The 19,053-nt window shown below is 43.0% G+C and overlaps 1 protein-coding gene across 1 annotated transcript in view; it reads right to left on the bottom strand.

Moving 5' to 3' along the window:
• Window positions 1-624: 624 nt before the first annotated feature.
• DNAAF9 (dynein axonemal assembly factor 9) overlaps window positions 625-19,053 on the bottom strand; it is a 597,478-nt gene continuing 579,049 nt past the window's right edge. The window contains exons 36-37 of the mRNA XM_069205040.1: window positions 12,926-13,019; window positions 625-4,953 (exon numbers count right to left, since the gene is read on the bottom strand). Coding sequence (XP_069061141.1) covers window positions 4,841-4,953; window positions 12,926-13,019 — 207 coding nt within the window. The 3' untranslated portion in view covers window positions 625-4,840. The remainder of the gene's footprint in view (window positions 4,954-12,925; window positions 13,020-19,053) is intronic.

The following is a 19,053-nucleotide window of genomic DNA, read 5'->3' on the forward strand; positions in this document are numbered from 1 at the left end:
CTGTTTTTCCTGAATTGTGGTTGTGTATTTTTCTAACATTTTCCAATTCTTCTCTGCCATAGTTCCCATTTTTAAGGGTCTTTCTATACTGTCCCTCATGTTTGTAGCTCCTTATCCCTTATCGCATGGAGCAACTGACATGTGTAGCAGACATACATTCTCATCTGTGTGAAACCTTAATTGCTTCCCCCTCTAAGATGCACCCTTCCCTTCTACCTTGTCTTCTTACTGTTGTTGATTTCATGGTCTTGTTTTTTTTGGTCAAATTTCTAACATTTCTTAAAGAAAAACATTTTTACTTGTGTTGGAAATTCACCAATAGGAAGATGCACCAACCTGGGTTTACTTTACTTGGATGGTGTTTGTTTTTACCTGCAGTGACCCTTTCACTATCTTCCATCAAACGTTTAATGGCTGTTACCTTCCCTTATCACTAAAATATGCAGTATTCTATTAAATATGTTAAAATAGATTTACAATGCTATAACAATAGGAGTCAGTGATATTATAGCTAAGATTATATGCTTTCCTTACCTTTGTTTATTCCTATCAAGTCAAGCCTCAATTCATCTTCTAATTCACTACTCAATGAAGACATATTAATAAATAAAAACAAACACTTAATAGAAGATAGTTTATTTATTCATCACATTAGAATTACAAGTGTAAAAATCAACACATCCACACAACTGCTGGTAAAAACATGTAACAATAAAAAAATAAATGGAAGACAATTTAATATATACTTAACAAGTAGTGTAATAAATATAATAAAAAGCAAAATAAGCTTCAATCACACAATTCAGTTTCACTGAAGTTACAGTAGTATTTGTAGAAAGAAGCTTTTAATTTAACAAGTTGCAAAAAATCCAAGTATTGAAAACTAGTATAAAAAATCAATTTGGCACATTGTAAAGTGAGATCATTTATCATATTAGTATTAAACAACCATGTAAAAATTAGGCAATCTCATACTAATATTTTGAGGTACACTTATTTAGCTAAATTCACACCAACAATGCCTTCCTAACAACTCACAGTTTACAATTTTCTATACTAGTTAAGTTTTTCCCTTTTAAGGACACACCTTCTTGGTGTTCAGAGCTTGTCACTGTGCAAATCTAGGAAAAAAACATTTCAATATTCACCTAATAGGGAATCCTTAAACATGCAACTGAACTTATCCCTGTGACTGAGCATTTCTGTTCGATATCACAAATCACTGAACCTCAAAATCAGCAGCTTTAGAAAATAAAAAAAAGTTTCAAATAGGTCACTTGGGTAGTTTACATTGCAGGTGTTCCCTCTTTAAGCTTCTCACATTTTTGTCACCTCCCTATAACTTCAGTAACATGTAATCACACACACGCCCTCTGTGATAATAAGAACAAGCAGCTAACAATAAGGTCAGCAATGCATGTAATAAACACCTTGAGGACTCTCTTGAAGCACTTTGTGCAGTACAAAAAATGCCTGGGGGAAAAGTCACTGTTAGCAAGTTTTGTTTCTCAGTATAAATATAGACACAGTGTAATGGCACTTGTTTCTTCTACTTCTCTTCAGCTTACAGAGACGGTCTATTTCAATTTTACAATAGCTACAAAACCTAGAAAGTAGACAATTCTGAGCTGTCATTTTTAAACAAAATATTCCCCTCAATCTGAGACAATACAGTAAACATACATTTCTTATAAGAACAATGCAAAAATATGCTAACTTGTGAAGTGCAATGGCACAAATTTATCAGCCACTGTACCTACAAGTTCAAATAGTTCACACTTTCTTTTTTGTACGTTAGTCCTCAAAGAGTTATTTTGCTACAAATTACCTCTACAGTGTGTGCTAGTAGTTTAAACTAAATTATATTTCTTTAAAGTCCTTTCACCATCACTGTTTCCCCTTCAAATATAGGGAGAGAGAAATTACAGACAATGACAATCACTTTGAGCATCCATTTAGTGCATCAATGGCGCCATAAGCAAGGCACTGCTGTGTTTCAAAAAATAGAGCTGTCACAGTTGTCTGCAATTTTTTCACAAATCACAGTTTTATATTCAACACTGAGGTAATAACATTTTTCTATGCCAAAAAAATAATCAACATCTTCACTTAAATAGTACCAGTCTGGTGAAAGGTCTTGATCAGATTAAAAGGTTATCATTACCACTTAGCATGCACTAACTAGTATTTATATCATCAAGTTTATAACACTCTCCTGGCACCTCTAAGAACTGGTGTGGGTGCAGTGTCCTACAGTACTTTGTTCATTGGTTGTGCACTTTATGGCATTTGTTTGACAATAATTCATCCCAAAAAAACAGGCACCAATTAGACTGTTGCAATCGACTTGAAAGACTGATTTTGTAAGCTGCACAACATTACGTTATTAGAGACCAACAGCAATTAAACTACTGAAATTGTTTCTACTTCATTTAATAAATTGCACTTAGAACAAACGTAGCTTATGACCCAAGAAAAGATAGTTTGTATCTTTACCGTCTCAACTCTGTCTAAGTTACGTATGTTTTGATTAAAAAACACTATTCTAAATATATGGCTTTTGCTCACATACATACGGCTAGCCTTGGACAAAATTAGATTAACAGAGAAAAATGATTTAGCAGTGTTAAGGCAGAGCTACTATTAGAAACCGCAATGGAATATGTTGCCTAACTAGCTTTGTCATCTTTTGACAAATCATCATAGTATGATATTTCTTTTACAAGCTAAATCATTTCAGATACTTTCCTAATGGTTCAATTTATACTCTTGCTTGAAACACTGTTATTTCTCATAAAATCCACTGCTAACTAATGTGCAATAAGTCAACTTTAACAGGTATCTTACTGAAAGACTAAGGGATGTCACGTGTTAACGTTTCTTGATCCCAAGCTGTATCAAGTGTTGCACCTATTAAATTCAACTTGCAAAAACTACCAACAAATTGCCTGCATATAAGGAATTCACAAGCGTTAAAGTCCTTAGCGCATGAAAAGTATAGTACACTTCTACATCTAATGTTCCTTCAAGAGAATCAATAAATGAGTGTAGTACCTAAGCCATAGTAACTAATATTACAGCCTATTAAAATTGAATGTACATCAACTGAGAATCTACATTTCTATTCTGGAATCCAGCAAAGAGGATACATCATATCGCTGAATAATCAATATTGGCTATGTTTTCTATCTGAGGGCTATGATGAATTTGGACAAGCTTTAACAACTATTTTCTATCTAGGATATACCCCTTTCTATTATATTTGCCAATTAAATTTTGAAGGCTTTTATAAATAGACTTTTGTTATCTATTTTAGATCATCTAATATTATTAAATAAACTCTAAGTCTCAATGGCTGCTAGGATTAAAACAACTAGTTTGATTTGTAAGTCCCAGCTCCTTTACAGGAAGGAAATTTGTTTTAAGATATAAGCAACTAACATGCCTGTAACAGTTTTCAAGGTTTCAAAAAGAGGAACTACCCAATTATTGGTACTAATATTTTGCACCATACATCAGAGGAAAGTTTCCATCACTTACACTACTGGACAAAAAGCTAGCTTGTGTTCATAAATATGAAATAATATGTGATTGATAGTGATGTCAAACACAATAGTAAAGGGAAATAGATGCACTCTTTGAATCTACGTGGCTCCAAAGAGTCATTTGTGAAACATTCTGGCATTTGAAAGGTTTTAAAACAACACATGTTCAGTTACATTTTAAAAGGGTATATGAAACATGTGTGTTACAAATAAAACAGTATTTGCCAGGATTAATTAATTTGACTTTGCATTTTCTGTTGCTAGACAGAAAACTAAACATATGGAGTAGAAGACATACACATTCTATAACTCTACAACTGAATTTTCTGAATATGCATTCTATACATATTTCATGAGACATTGTGCACCTCAGATAGAATTACTAAAACTTGGCAATACCTTTTTTTTTTTTTTTTTTTTTAAACTGTTTTCAGTAAATTATATAGCACCAGCTTCAATCTATTTTATGCATAGCCAGTGTGTGTACAATGTGCGTTTTAAATAAACCTTTCAGTGGGTGATGTGTAGTCAACCCATGGGACGGATTTAGGACTGCCACAAAAAAGCGTGGCAGACAAGAGATGATGCATATATGACATCATGGTAAATTTTGTACACCATCAAATAAATTCAGTACACTATCACCACAAAATCTGGGGTGAATTACAGCCTTTCTGGGAACCCTGCTATACTGTTATCAAAATAACTATGCAGTAAATATTAACAGCTAAACAATCTTTAAAAACAGGGTGAGGCTCGGGCGCTCCCTCTAGTATGCCTACCTACTGGAAAAGGACACCTTCTAACTTCTGACAGATAATAAGTGTGAGCCCTTCACAGATCAACTGTATGTGGTCTACCACTAGTTGCAAATATTGCTATGAGCTGGCCCCTTTCACCAGGTTTGGAATGCTAAGTTCTTAACAGCAGAACTTGTAAGTTATTGTGTACACATTGGTCCCAATGCTTGTATCTAAACATTTAAAAAGGGTCATCAGAAATAGGGTATGTGCATTTGTAGTCTTCTCTGTTCTAACTTATAAAGTGTTTACAAAATGAGCAAACATTATTAAACACTGCATTATGAGTTAGATGAAGGTAGAAAAGGCAAATAGATGGACACGGCGAACAATGCATTTCTATACCACTATACACTTTAACCACAGGGACGGACATAGGGCCTTCACAAAGCTGAATTGATATCATCAGGAGTGAATGTTTTTCATGAATAGTATGATTAAAAAATGATCAGTACTTCGGAACTAAGTTACGTTTCAGAACAGAAATCGTTTTCATTACATCTTGTGCTCAAAGACATCATGATATTCTTGCTCTTCCAGCTCTTTGTTATATTTCTCTATTTCGTGGTTGGTTTCTTCTATATAGTCATCAATGAACTGGTCCATTACTGACAACAAAAGGTTATGGAAAACTTGAAAAACGTTTTACAAAGATAAAACAAAAAATCACTAACTGCCACTTGCCATCTCAAATTAATCACTATCCTACATGGTGATTAGTACACAATTTCCATATTTCCAAGAAATAAGTTATTACCCTTGGTAACATTCTTTGTGATGGATTTGTATTTACCAATGCAATTGCTCATCGCAAAATTGCCACAGGCTTCAGAATTCATTAGGACAATTATTCAGCAAATACAGTTAAACAGCACCAAGGAGTGCTGTTCTAGCACCGTATACAAATGTGCCTTATGGGAAGTTCTGCAGTGTGATGACTTGTGTTCATAAAGGTGTCACTGTGCTGATGACACCAGTTTCACATGTTCACCCACTCCACCAAAAAAGAAAATAAACCTACAAACAAAATTGATTTTCAACAAATAAATGCCAGGTCTGCAGCAGAAAGGTTAGATGTTGTTGAGGAATTTACAAGAAGCTACATGCCCATCAGTCAGATTTATATCAAATGTAACTCACAATCTTCTAATGGACATTCCTTCCCACATACTCCTCAAACAAGGTAGGGCAGAGTTAATAAGTATTAATTATTGTAGAATTGCTTTGCCAAACTAACTCCTCATAATAGAGCCAAGGAAGCAGATCTTTTCAATAAACGTGCTTCAATTCCCTACAGGGGAATCTTGGCAAGCCTCCATTCTTAAAAACAATAAACAGTTTGTCGCTAATCCTGAACCCTTGAGATCTCACTGAGTGATAGATACAAACCCTGTAAGACTTCCAACTGGAGGAAATGCTCATCACTCACTGATGGGTGAGGAAAAGGATACACGGAGGGGAAATGTGCACATGATTAACTTCTACTACTAACTGTGTCTAGGTAAAAAAAAAAAAATTGCCATAAGGAGGCGGCACAAAAAGGACAAGTTATTTACCTTCGGTAATGCTCATTCTGATGGATACTCTATCTAATCACAGATTGTTCATCTTCAGAATAATCCCAAGGTGCCATGCAGGACCCAGAAACTTTCTAGGTGGCACTGTGAAGCTCTGCGTTGACTTGTTCTACTCCGGAAGTGACAAAGCAGAGCATCATATAAGTCTCATTCCTTCCCAGCGACATCAGATGTTGCTTGGGTCTCTTTGTACTCCTGGACGCACAGTACACGAGATTCAGAGGTACCAGTGTGGAGATCTCTAAAGTAGGACCTTTTAGATAGTAGAAAGAGGCCACTCTACAGAACAGTGAGGCGAAAGGGCAGTGAAGAATCTGTGGTTAAAGGGACTACCCACCAGAAAAAAAACTTTACTGAAGGTAAGAAACTTCTTCTGATTGATACTTCTAACTATAGATTCCTTACCTTTAGAATAGATAACAAAACAGTACCTTGTAAAGGTGGAGGGTCTGTGGAGTGGACTTAAACCATGCATGCAACCTGCATGACCAAACGGGTAAAATGACCTTTCTCTCAAACATGGCTGTCACTGCAGTTGTGCATTTAAAAATACACAAACTGACACCCAAGCTGTGCCAAAGCAGAGGTAGCACTCTCCCGGAAGCTGCTTTTTGGACTGTGCGTAGCAGCTCTTAATGGAGAGGACTATCCACTGTGACTGAGTCCATTTCTACACCACCTCACCTTCCTTTGCCCCCGATAACCCCCACAAGGAGCTAATTGTCCACCAGACGGTCTTTGGTGCATTCAATGTAGAAGCTTAGGGCTCTTTTGTGGTCCAGCTGATGGAGCCTTGTCTCCTTTTTTGAGGGGTGAGGTGGGGCAAAGAATGTTTTGACGGCAAGAAATTAGAAACGTGGAACAGTGTCACATCTTGAGGTAAAAAGCCTGCCCTGGTCTTCAACACCAGCTTGTGAGGAGAAAAAAGTGTTGAAGGTGGTGGAACAGAGAGGGTGGCACAAGTGAACGCAAAGAGGAAGGAAGTTTTGAGAGCCAAAAGGACCAGCGAAAAATTGGGCATGAACTTGAATGGAATGCACATAAGGAAAGTGACAACCAATTTAGTCCCACAATGGCATCACAAATGGATTTGGGCGAAATGTGAATAAAACTGTCAATGAAATGCATCACAACAGGTGATTAGAACGATGATTGGTCACGTAACAACCTTTTATAGTGCCCACAGCAAGGCCTTGCTGGGCTAGAGACAGAAATAAAAGTAACACAACAGTTTGGCTTGTAAAGGATCTGTGCTGCAGACTCCAAAGTAGGCCAAAAACGTGCCTCTTGACGTAGATGGACTTTGTAGATAAATACCTGGATGCGAAGATGACATCCACAGCCTCCGGTAGCACATGAAACGTAGTCCATAGCTGTCGCTCAATTTTCGCATATGGAGGTGTAGATTTTGCAGGTTTGAATGTCGAACTCTGCACTGCTGCTGTGATAAAATGTCTTCTTGAAGCTGCAGATGCCCATACCCGGACGTTCCAGTACAACTCTCTTCAAGCCCCAACTGAAGCCACTAGGATGACTTGGGTCCAGTTCTTGAAATTCAGGACTCGGCAGGAAGGTGTATAGTTGCCCAGCGCTCCATTCTAGTCCAAATGGGTTTCCTAGAGACAGCACTCTTGGAAACTCCATTGTGCAAACGTTGTGACACTGAATATTATCGACAGAAGCAAACAGATCTGGCTAAGGGTCTCCCCCACTGTTAGACGATGCCCTGCACCACTCAAGGATGTAGCTGGCATTTATAATCAGCAAGGCACCACTGGCTGATCTCTCAGGTGGTTCAAAATCAGGGTAAATCCATGATGCTCCTGCCAACTCCAGAGGCATAAGGTATCCTGGCACAGGATCTATGATCCCACTTTGCACTACTTATTGCAATACCACAGTAGTGGTGAGAATGTGCACCATCCCAGCCTGTAGCTTCAATAAATTTGTGTGGAGCCATGTTTCCACCAGATATCTCCTCTTTCAGGAGTCTGCCCCAACAATCCAGGGACATCTTTAGGTTGAGTTGTGGGCTCTGGACCAATATCATTCTTCTATGGACGTGATCAGTGGAAACACAAGTGCCGCCCTTGCATGCTGAAGCTAGTTGCTTTCATAGGGCGTCTGCTTCCTAAAACGCAGAGCCCATCATCAAATTGGTATGACAAGTGTGCAGATCTCTAGAGTGGAACCTTTTTAGATGGAAAAGGAGCTCAGTTCACAGGATGAGGAAGTGGGAGGGTTGGTGAGGACTATGTGGTTATATTGTGAGAGATTGTTTTGAGCATCCGAAGACATAATAGAAAACTGTGTGATGGCGCAAAAGGAGTGCACATCACAACAGTGAGCACTAAATTCAAGTCCCACTGTGGCTTACAAAGATTTTGTTGGAAGCAAATGTTACAATCTATTCAGAAATGTCATCACTCAGGTGATTTAAATAAAGAAGGGTGACCTGGAAGTCGCAGAAAAATATAAAAGATCTGACAAGTATCTTTTAACAATGACCAAAGCAAGTCTTTGCTGCGCCAGGGACAAAACAAACAGCAAAACCTCAGACAACGTTTTTTGCAGTTGGTCAATTTAGTGGGGGCCCCACCAACTGGCATACACTGATTTGATGGAGTAACACCTTGTTGCTAAAATGGCATCAATGACCCCAGGAGGAAGATGGACAGAGGTCAACTACCATCATTCAATCTCCAAGCATGGAGATGCAAAGTGTGCAGGCCGGGTGCAGAATGTTGCCCTGCTGCTGCAACAAAAGATCCTCCCGAAGCAGCACCTTGATTGGAGGATAGATACTCATGTCCAGGACTTCTGGCAACTAAACACGCCTGGGTAGATCCAGTACCACTAGGAAGATTTGGGCCCAGTCATTCCTGATTGTTGGAAATGGCCTTTCTGCAGGGCCACCCCCAAACTTTTTGCCTTGCTCCTCCTCTTTTCCTGACTTTATTTTTGCTGGCTTTAGGGCTCTGCACACTTTACCACTGCTAATCTGTGCTAAAGTGCATATGATTTCTCCTTAAAATATGGTGACATTGGCTCATACCCAATTGGTTTATTTACTTTACTTGTAAGTACCTAGTCAAGTGCACTACATGTGCCCAGGGCCTGTAAATTAAATGCTACTAGTGGGCTGCAGCACTGGTTGTGCCACCCACATATGTAGCCCCCTAACCTAGTCTCAGGCGTTTCACTGCAGACTTGGCATTTAAAAGTACTTGCCAATCCTTAAACTCCCCTTTTTCTGCATACGTCACCCCTAAGGTAGGGCCTAGGTAACACATAGGGCAGGGTGCTATGTAGGTAAAAGGCAGGACATATACCTGAATATTTCATATGTCCTGGTAGTGTAAAACTCCTAAATTCATTTTACACTGCTGTGGCCTGCTCCTTTCACAGGCTAACATTAGGGCTACCCTCATATACTGTTTGAGTGGTAGATTCTGATCTGAAAGGAGTAACAAGGTCATATTTAGTATGGCAGGAATGGTAACACAAAATCCTGCTGACTGGTGAAGTTGGATTTAATATTACTACTTTAGAAATGCCACTTTTAGAAAGTGAGCATTTCTCTGTAGTTAAATCCTTCTGTGCCTTTCAATCCACGTCTGGCTAGGTTTAGTTGACAGCTCCCCTGAGACAACCCCAAACAGAGAATGCTCAGTCACACTTGCATACATCTGCATAGTGAATGGGTCTTCCTGGGCTGGGAGGGTGGAGAGCCTGACACTCACATGTCAAAGGACAATAGCCTGCCCTCACACAAAGGACGGCCACAACCCCTACTGGGACCCTGGCAGAAGGAATGGAACTGAAAGGGGACCTTTTGCACTTCTAAGCCACTCTTTGAAGTCTCCCCCACTTTAAAGGCACATTTGTGTATTTAAGCAGGGTCTCTGACCCTACCAACTCAGACACTTCCTGGAGAAGAAAACCTGAAGCAGAACCTGCAACCTGCCAAGAAGAACTGCCTGGTTGCCAAAAGGACTCACCTGGACTGATTTTCTGAGAAGGACTGATGCCTTGCTGTTGCCCTGCTCCCCTCTGGCTGTGCTGAGAAGTGCTCTTCAGGAGCTTGTATACAGCTTGCCTCCTGTTCCCTGAAGGCTCAGGACCAAAAAGACTTCATTCCTGCAAAAGAACTCCTTATGCAGCGAAAATCGACGCACAGCCCGCAAGAAATGACCCACAGCCTGCATCGCAGTGAGAAAATCACTGCACACTGAACTGGAACGACGCAGCCCAACTTTGCAAGGAGAAGATAGACGCAGCACCAGCACTGCGACCAGAAACTCGATGCACGGCCCACTGGATCGATGCAAAGCCGAGCCGGAACGACGCAGCCCGACTTCCTGAGAGGAATTGGCGCAGCGCCTGCCGTGCGTTAGAAATTCCCATGCATAGCCCACTGGAACGACGTAGTCCCTGTGACTTCGTCCTGCAAGCCCCAGATTTTAAAGCATCATCCCCGGGGCGTCCAAAAACCCCGCAACCCGAAGAGGATCTGAGTCTACACCCCGGAAATCGATACAAAGCCTGCCCTGCGTGAAACCTCAACCATGCATCGTCTGTGTGCGACGGAAAAAAATTTGACCCCCCCCCCCACTATTTTCCAAGTATCTCCTCCTCTGAACGCAAACCAGGTACTTTGTGCATGCAAGAGACATTTGTTGCTTTTTAAAGACTATCATTTTTACAGTGATATCTCAACATCTACTTATTGCATCTTGATCGTTTTGACCTGCATCTTATCAGATAACTATTATATATTTTTCTAAACACTGTGTGGTGTATTTTTGTGGCGTTCTACTGGGTTATTGCATGATTTATTGCACAAATACTTCACACATTGCCTTCTAAGTTAAGCCTGACTGCTCAGTGCCAAGCTACCAGAGGGTGGGCACTGGATAATTTGGATTGTGTGCAACTTACCCTGACTAGAGTGAGGGTCCTTGCTTGGACAGGGGGTGAACTGACTGCCAACCAAGGACCCCATTTCTAACACTGATCTTCTTCAGAACTGCAGGAGACCAAAGCTTGACTCCAGACAGAAGGAGTCTCCATGACAGAGCTGTCTTGGAAGCTCCAATGCACCAAAGTGTTGACATTATGCATTCTTGGCAGTGGCAAAAGATCAAGCCAAGATCCTCCTCATTGATAGAATACGTCCTATACAACCTTGGGGCGCCATTGGTACTTCGCTATGTGCTGGTGGATGAGTTTCTCATCCCTGGTGTTTAGAAAACCTACCAAGTGGTTTGCCAGGGAAATTCTCTAGTGGTCTAGTCACTTCCAGAGGCGGAGCCTCCGGACACAGAGCCCACAACCACACCTTGTTTGTTGCAGTACCATATGGCAGTTGTTTAGACTGTGAGCCCCAGTATGAGCTCCAATGCAAAGCAAATTGCCCTGAACTCCGATAAACTGATGTGCCGTCAAGTCTCTGCTGCCGACTATACACTTCTGATCTTCACCTCTTTCAAATGGCCTCATCAACACATCAGTGGTGCATCTATTACCACCCTCAGCTATGGATAAGGTAAGGAGAGGGGTCGGTTACTGACCCAATTCGAAGTCCAGAAGTCACCACTGCAGTCTCTTCTGAAATCCGGATGCAATACAACTGATTCCCTTGATGCTGTAACCGCTGGGATTTGAGGTATGCCAGCAGAGCCTGCATGTGCCATCTGGTATGCCTGACCAGCAGGATGTAGGAGGACAACAATCTTAATAGCGCCAGAGTAACCCCCACTGAGATCCTGGACAGAGACTTAAACATCTGTATCCTAGCCCAAATGTCCTGGACTCTGTTCTAGAGGAAATGCATGAAACCGAACCATGTCCAGACTCCAATGAAAGGGAGCATCTACCAAGGAGTTAGGTGGGAATTTGATACATTGACAGTGAATGTCAATGATGTTAGGAGGCTTGCCATTCTCTGGAGGGGGTTGACAACTGCCTGGGGCGAGCCTACTTTCAGCAACTAGTCATTGAGGTGGGGAGGTCTATCGCATACATGACCTAGGCTAGTGTGAACATTTTGAATTTGCCCTTCTGCAGGAAGCCATTGAGAGCAAATATTTAAAATAGGGCAAAGGCCAAGGAATTACCTCCAAGCACCAGACTGAATTCAGAAAATTTGCAATAGCTTGCCCATGCCATGGCTCCATGCAGCCTGTAACACCTCACCTGGATATGATGTTATGGAACCGTATGGTACCACTTGGTGCTGTTATGTCAGTTCTCATGCTCCTCTAAAACCATTTCCCCTCTTCTGCCCTTATAGGCAGAGAAGAGGCTGACAAACCTAAAGGAATGTAGTGCACAAAACCAACCTGTTATCTTACTGGCACCACAGTACCCACTCCTGAGTGGGTAGGCAGATGCAGACAAGAGTGTTCACCAGAAAGATTGCTACCAAACTTAAGAAACCTTTTCTTCTTATGGATACTTATCTGCAGATTCCTAACCTCATCAATCAATACCTATGTACCAACTTATGGGAGTTGGGACTGAGGCAAGAAATGGCCAAATGGTCCAACATCATAGCAATATGTTTAAACCATGCAACCCTAGGCACTGTGAGACAGGAAGTGCACCCTAAACACACAACGAGACTCATGACGGAATGGCAGCCTTCAAAACAGAAGTATCACCAAAAAAGGCAGAATCGTAACAAATGAATTACTTTCCTTTGGCTAACGCTCTTTCTCGAAGAGACTATATCTAGCTACAGAGTCCTCATCCTTTGAATATTTCCCAGGCATCAGACTGGATCCAGAAACGTTTTTCGTAGTACCGCTATGTGAAAGTGAGTCGTGGGGCCTATAAAGGCACCACTCCTACGCGCGGACGTTTTATGATGCATTTATTAAATTCTAACACAATCTATAAAATTTGTTACCAAACTTCTCAAACTGACAATAGTGGCCATCTTCATATCAAAATGTTTGAGGTGACCATGCTCTCAAAATTGCTCACTGTGAAAGGATACATGGATGATAATCTGTTTTCTCACCAAGAAAATTCACAAACTGTGTTCCATTGTAGTAGTAGCCCTCTGGCAGTGGATCCAAATGGCGCTTCACCTGGTACAATTGTGAAACAAACTTGGTTAGAAGTACTGATGAATTTTACATAAAAGCATACATTTGCAGAGATTTTATTTATACGATACAACACACACATATCTATATATATATCTGTATTTAAATATATCTACATGTCTACACATACACAAAGCATTATGGAAAATGATATTCATCCTGTAACCCGCTGTTCATAGCATGTAACGCTGTAGTTTCACATGCTCTGCCTTCTACCACCACATAGTGTTGGGCCCAGATATGTGTAACAAAACCTGTTGTGACTCTCCACTTTGTCCACAATGGACAAGCACACAGACTCCACCTCAGATGTTTTGTGCTCAGCAGGCGAGTAGCGTAAGGAAACACAGTGTTGAAGAGAGTGTGCTGTTCATAAGTAAAGAGAGTGAAACTAAGAAAAATTGTGAGATCATCACTGGGTTCCGGGGAAGAGTGTGGGAGAATGTGCATCTACATGAATATACATTAAAAGCAAATGGGTACAGGGAAAGTAACATTATATGACCGTAGCATGGGCATCTGTAGATGCATATGCTCTGATAAACTGTAAAGCAATGGCTAGAGAGCTGGAGACAAAGATTTCTCAAGCAGTGCTGTGAGGATAGACTGGCCTACTCTAGCCTTTTAAGAGCTACAGTAATGCTTGGTGAAGGTGTGAGGTGTTGGCCAAGAGGCAGCTTTGCAGATATCTGCTATAAGGATATTTCCCAGAAAAGTGAAAGTTGCATCTTTTTTGCATGTGGAGTGGGATCTAGGGGAGTATGCGCTTGGCCATAGTATTTTGAGTCTGGATGTACTTGACAATCCATCTTGCAATGCTAGCTTTAGAGACGGAGTGACTGCTGCGAGGTTTTGCAAGGCTAAAAATAGTTCTTAAATAGACTTCTTAAATTACTTGGTTCCATTAATGTAGTAGTACAAAAATGGACTCATAACATCAAGTCTGAGGGGTCCTTTTTGCTACACACTCTAGTTGTAGGAAGAAAACAGGCAGTTCCAGTGGTCTGGTTCATGTGTAAAAGGTCAGGCATTGGATAGAAAATTGAGGTTGGTACAAAGAACTAGCCTAGCTTTCTAATCCTGGGTGAATGCAACTAGGAAGTCCACCTTCCAAGGTGAACTGACTGTCACATGAGTGCTTGTGCTCAAAGGGAGGGCCATTGAGTCGTGTGAGGACCACACTAAGGTTCCACACATGGGTGGGGAAATTTTCAGGGGTATAACCCTCTTAAGACCCTCCATTAAAGTCTTATTGACTGGGCCTTAAAAAAAAATGAGTGGTGTCTGTTTTGCAAGAACATTGCAAAGGAGGTTAAGTGTAGGTGTACGGAAGACTAGGCAAGACCTGCCCTGTGTATTTGTAGGAGATAATAGACAATCTCCTAACTATAAAGGGGTTTAAATGTTTGAAGACACAGTACTGCATAATTGTTTTCCACTTAGCTGCATGATGGGAATGAGTAGTGGGCTTTCACACCTCTCACAGAATAAGCATGCAATCTTCTGAAAGTTTGAGATTGCCAAACCCTGGAAACTCAGGTGGCCAGATCACGAGGTTCAGCGAGATGGTATACGGGTGTCTGAGCTTGCCCTGATGCCGAGTGCAAAGGTCTGACCTCAATGAATGTTCTCATGGAGAATGAATGACATTTCTAGGAACACTGAATACCAGGGATATTTTGCCAAAGTTGATGCCACTAGGATGAGGGCCATGAAGTCCTGCCTCATCTTATTCAACACATGTGGGATAAGGAGGAGAGGCGAAAAATGTTGGCAAGTATTCCTGACCAGTTCATGCCCATGGACTGTGGGTGCAGGTACTTGGAGACAAGGAGTGGTCAACATTTCAATGGTAGGGCCCACCACTATTGAAAGAACTGAGGACTTGTAGAGGCATACTGCTGAGCAGGTCCAAAAAGTCACTCTTCACACTGGGCAAGCTGCCCAGAACCAAATCTCCCGAGCTAGTGCAGAAAACTGGGGAGGGGGGATTAGGTTTCACCTTGCCTCTGGATGTAAAACATGGCGCCATGTCCATCTTTGTGGGGACTGTTTGCTCAAGATGAGTTTGAGAAATGCTTTGAGGGCTAGGCTGATGGCTAGCAGTTCCAAGTAGCTTATGTGATGCCACATGTGGGTTCAGGTGAACAACCCACCCGAGAGACGCATCAGTGGTCATGATCACATGTGGAAGGTAATCTAGTAAGGGCCTACCAAACAGCAGGGTGTTGGTGTTCTGCCAAAACAGAGTGCGGAGTCACTATTAACTCTAGAGGCTCCCAATGCCTTTCTACATGTGCACACTATCTTCCTGCGAGACACTCCATGCGGGGGGGGGGGGGGGGGGGTGGGGGGGGGGGGGTGGTAGAATGTTTAATGTGCCACAAGGCCATCATCCCCAACAGTTTCATCACAATTTGGAGAGTGATGGGATGCAGTGTCTGGAAAAGAGGTAGCAGCCAATGGAATACCTCCAGAATCGAGGAATGGCTGAGGCAGCAGGGGTTAAAGGGGATGCTTTTTAAAAACTGATGGTGAATCCTAGTCTGTGAAGTAGAAGCATCGCTGTTTGAGGCTGTGCCACACATGGACATTCGCTGCTGCTCTTGATCAGGCAGAATCCTAAATATGTAAAGACATGGGACTTCTACTTAGACTACAGTTACCCATGAAGCCTTAGTGATCTCAAATGATAACACCTTGAACTGATAGTGTTGTCCCCTTACCCCAAAATAGAATGCACTGGTGATGCACTGGGTCGTTTGGGTTTTGAAAGTACACATCTTTCAGATCCAGCTCTCAAATAAAGTTGTCTTGGCAGAGCAGAGGGACGAGGTTCTGCAAGGACACCATGTGAAAGTGTTCAGAGAAGATGAACTAGTTCAATGGCTGGGTCTAGCAGTCTTTTGGAGATGAGGCAGTAGGAGTACATCAGTTTCCCAAGATGCAGCATATATTGTGCCACCCATGGGAGCCCATGCAAAATGTGTCTGCAAGCCTGCCAATGCAGTCTACGTGAAAAGGTGCATGCACCCTTTCACCACAGGTCACTGCACCAGGTCACTGTAAGTCACCCATATGGTAGACCCTCCTAGCCCAGAGGGCAGGGTGCAGGCCCCTGTCTGTGTGTGAGGGCAACCCTGAATGAGCAGAGGTGCCCCTGCAAACCCCAGTTCCATTACACTGAACTTCGTACAGAGAAGCCATTTTACCTGTGTCCAGCTACATAATGGTAACTCCGAATCTGGGTATGTTTGGTATCAACATGCTAGAATCATACCACAATACTGTTTCCAGTATTGGTTGTATGATTCCATGCACTTTGGGGGACCCCCCCGGTATTGTTCCTACCAGTCTTTTAGGGTTTTTGAGGCAGCCAGAGCTGCCGTCACCCCTCAGACAGGTTTCTACCCCAGGTTGCTTGACCAGCTGAGGCAGGGGAAGGCAGAACAAAGGATTTTCTGTGGGCGAGGGAGGCAACACCCTTAGGAAAAATGTGTTACAAGGCTTGGGAGGGGTAGCCTACCAAAGCCACCATTTTGCTTTGAAGGGCACGTTTGGTGCCCTCCTTGCAAAAAAAGGCGTGCACCAGCTCAGGGACCCCCGGTCCCTGCTCTGGTGCATAACTGGACAAAGGAAAGGGGAGTGACCACTCCCTTGTCCATCACCACCCCCATGGTGGTGCCCAGGGCTCCTCAGGTAGCCACTCGATTCTGCCATCTTGAAGCCAAGATGTGCAGAGGCTCCTAGGAGCATCTGAGTGGCCAGGTCAGGCAGGTAATGTCAGAGACCCCTCCTGATATGTGGTCACCTTGCTAGGCGACAAATTCCCTTTTAGGGCTAGTTAGCGGCTCCCTTGCGGGTGGGTCCCCAGATTCGACGTGCAAGACTCCACAAGGACTTCTCTGCATTGTTTACTTCCACTTCTGGCCACTGGAAGCACAACTGGACTCTTCAGGAACCGACAAGTCTGCAACTTCTGGGATGACCTCGCTTCGCAACTTTGTTTCAGCGGCTCCTTCCAGCAACATTTCCCTGGCTGTGCATCCTCTGGGGTAGGCAAGACTTGAGCCTGCACCAAGAAGCAAGAAGGAGTCTTCCTTGGAGTGAAGGAGCCACTCCCCTGCATCTGCAGGCACCAACAGCAATGACATCCGGCTGTGTGGATCTACTCCTCTGGAACCCGGGGGATGATCCTGCATCACAGGTGTGGTCAGGAGTGGTCCCCCTTCGTCCTCTCTGCCAGCTGTCCAACTTGGGAAATGGTGAGCCCTTGCCTCTCCTTGCAGGACAGTACCCCTGTGCACAGCGACTCTTGTAGCTACCAAAGCTTGTTGTCTCCTGCTCCAAGGGATCGCCAGGCTCTGAGTAGCCACGGCCTCCAGCAGTTCTTCCTGCCAAGCAGTATCTCCTCTCTGCTGCTCCAGCGACTCGGGACTCCTTTCCAGGTGTGCAGATTGGGCCTCACTGCAACTTACTGTGCCTGCTGCCAGTGGGTAACCTGTGGGGGCTGTGACTGCTTCTGTTGGCTCTCCCGTCTGCTGAGGATCAGCCCGGACTCCCCTCCAAGGTTCATTTACCCTGGTGTTTGCTGGTCCTCCTCAGCCTTGCAACTCTTCTCTTGCATTTGCCAAAGCTTGTTGGTGGTTCTACTATACCACTGACCATCTGCGAACCGAACGACGACGTGGGACATCATCTACAACGCTTCAAGGACACCTCTGCAGCTCCTGGGCTTCAAAGATGGTCTTCTTCGCCCCTTGTCAACCTGGATCTTCATCCACAGAAGGGTGGGTAGTAGCTCCTGCCCCGACAGGACACTCCATCGTAGACTGCACTCTGTCCCCTTCTTTTGCAGGGCCTCTTCTACTGAAATCAATCTTTGGTTTTTCTAGTTTGGTCCTGCTCTTGTACAATCCTTTTGCCAAGTCCTCTTGTTGGTTCTTGGGAAGATCTTTTTCGTTAAGGTGTCTAAAATTACATAAAAACATAATCTACTTTTATAAGAGGGTGGCTGGATTTCTTTGGTGTCTCTTGTATTTCTTTTTCAATCATGTTGTTGCTGTTTAAATACTTTATACTTGCTCTTTTGAATTAGCCTGACTGCGTAGAGTCACAGATAGCCAGGGTTGAGCTTACGGTTAACAAACAAAACCTACTAGACTAAAGGGGTAGGAAAGGTTATTACACGGTGAGGTCAGACAACCACACCCTATAATACACAACATTGCCTCACAGGGCCCTTTGGTAGCTCCAAACGTACCTGCTGTGAGCAGACATAGCCAGGTTGACCAAGAGGGTAGAAGTGTGGTTGTGGAGGGGCTGCTGGAAAGCACACCTCTTGCCCTGATGGTGATCTATGCTCTAAATTCGGATCACTCTTTTCTGGACTCCCTGACACCTTCATCGCTCCAGGATGTACCCATGCCTACTATTTAGGGTGGTGATTTCAACTGTATCCCAGACTTAAGAGGTTGATCGCTCAATTCCTCCACTACAGGGCACCCAAGCAGTAGAATCACATGCTATTTTGTGGGATGGATGAAGGGTTGGGCACTCTGTGTTGCCTTGAGACTTGTGCAACCAGGGGGACTGCTCCTCCTATTCCCCTGTACATAAATAACACACCAGGCTGGATTTGTTTCCTTTGAAGGCGTCTATGCATATGCTAAATGCAGACTATCTGGGGCACACGCTATCTGACCATAAACCCATCATAATGGTGATTGATGGGACAGACCCAGAGCGCAGATACCAAATTGGCGCCTTAATGCTCCAATACTGCAGGACCCTGTATTTAAACATATGGTGGGCAAAGCTGTAGTTGAATACTTTGCGAACAAGGATGGGACAGCTAGTGATGTACTCTTGGAATGGGAAGCAAAACTTGTTAAGAAGGGACTGAAGCAGAAAGAGATCCACAAAGCTGAAATGGATCTTGAACAGGGATGTGGAGACACCTGGTTTCTTAAGGTGCAGAGGGAGAAATGTAAGGACCTGGAGGAGAGGATGGGCC

This window comes from Pleurodeles waltl, chromosome 1_2 (genome assembly GCF_031143425.1).
Source record: "Pleurodeles waltl isolate 20211129_DDA chromosome 1_2, aPleWal1.hap1.20221129, whole genome shotgun sequence".
Classification (NCBI taxonomy): domain Eukaryota; kingdom Metazoa; phylum Chordata; class Amphibia; order Caudata; family Salamandridae; genus Pleurodeles; species Pleurodeles waltl.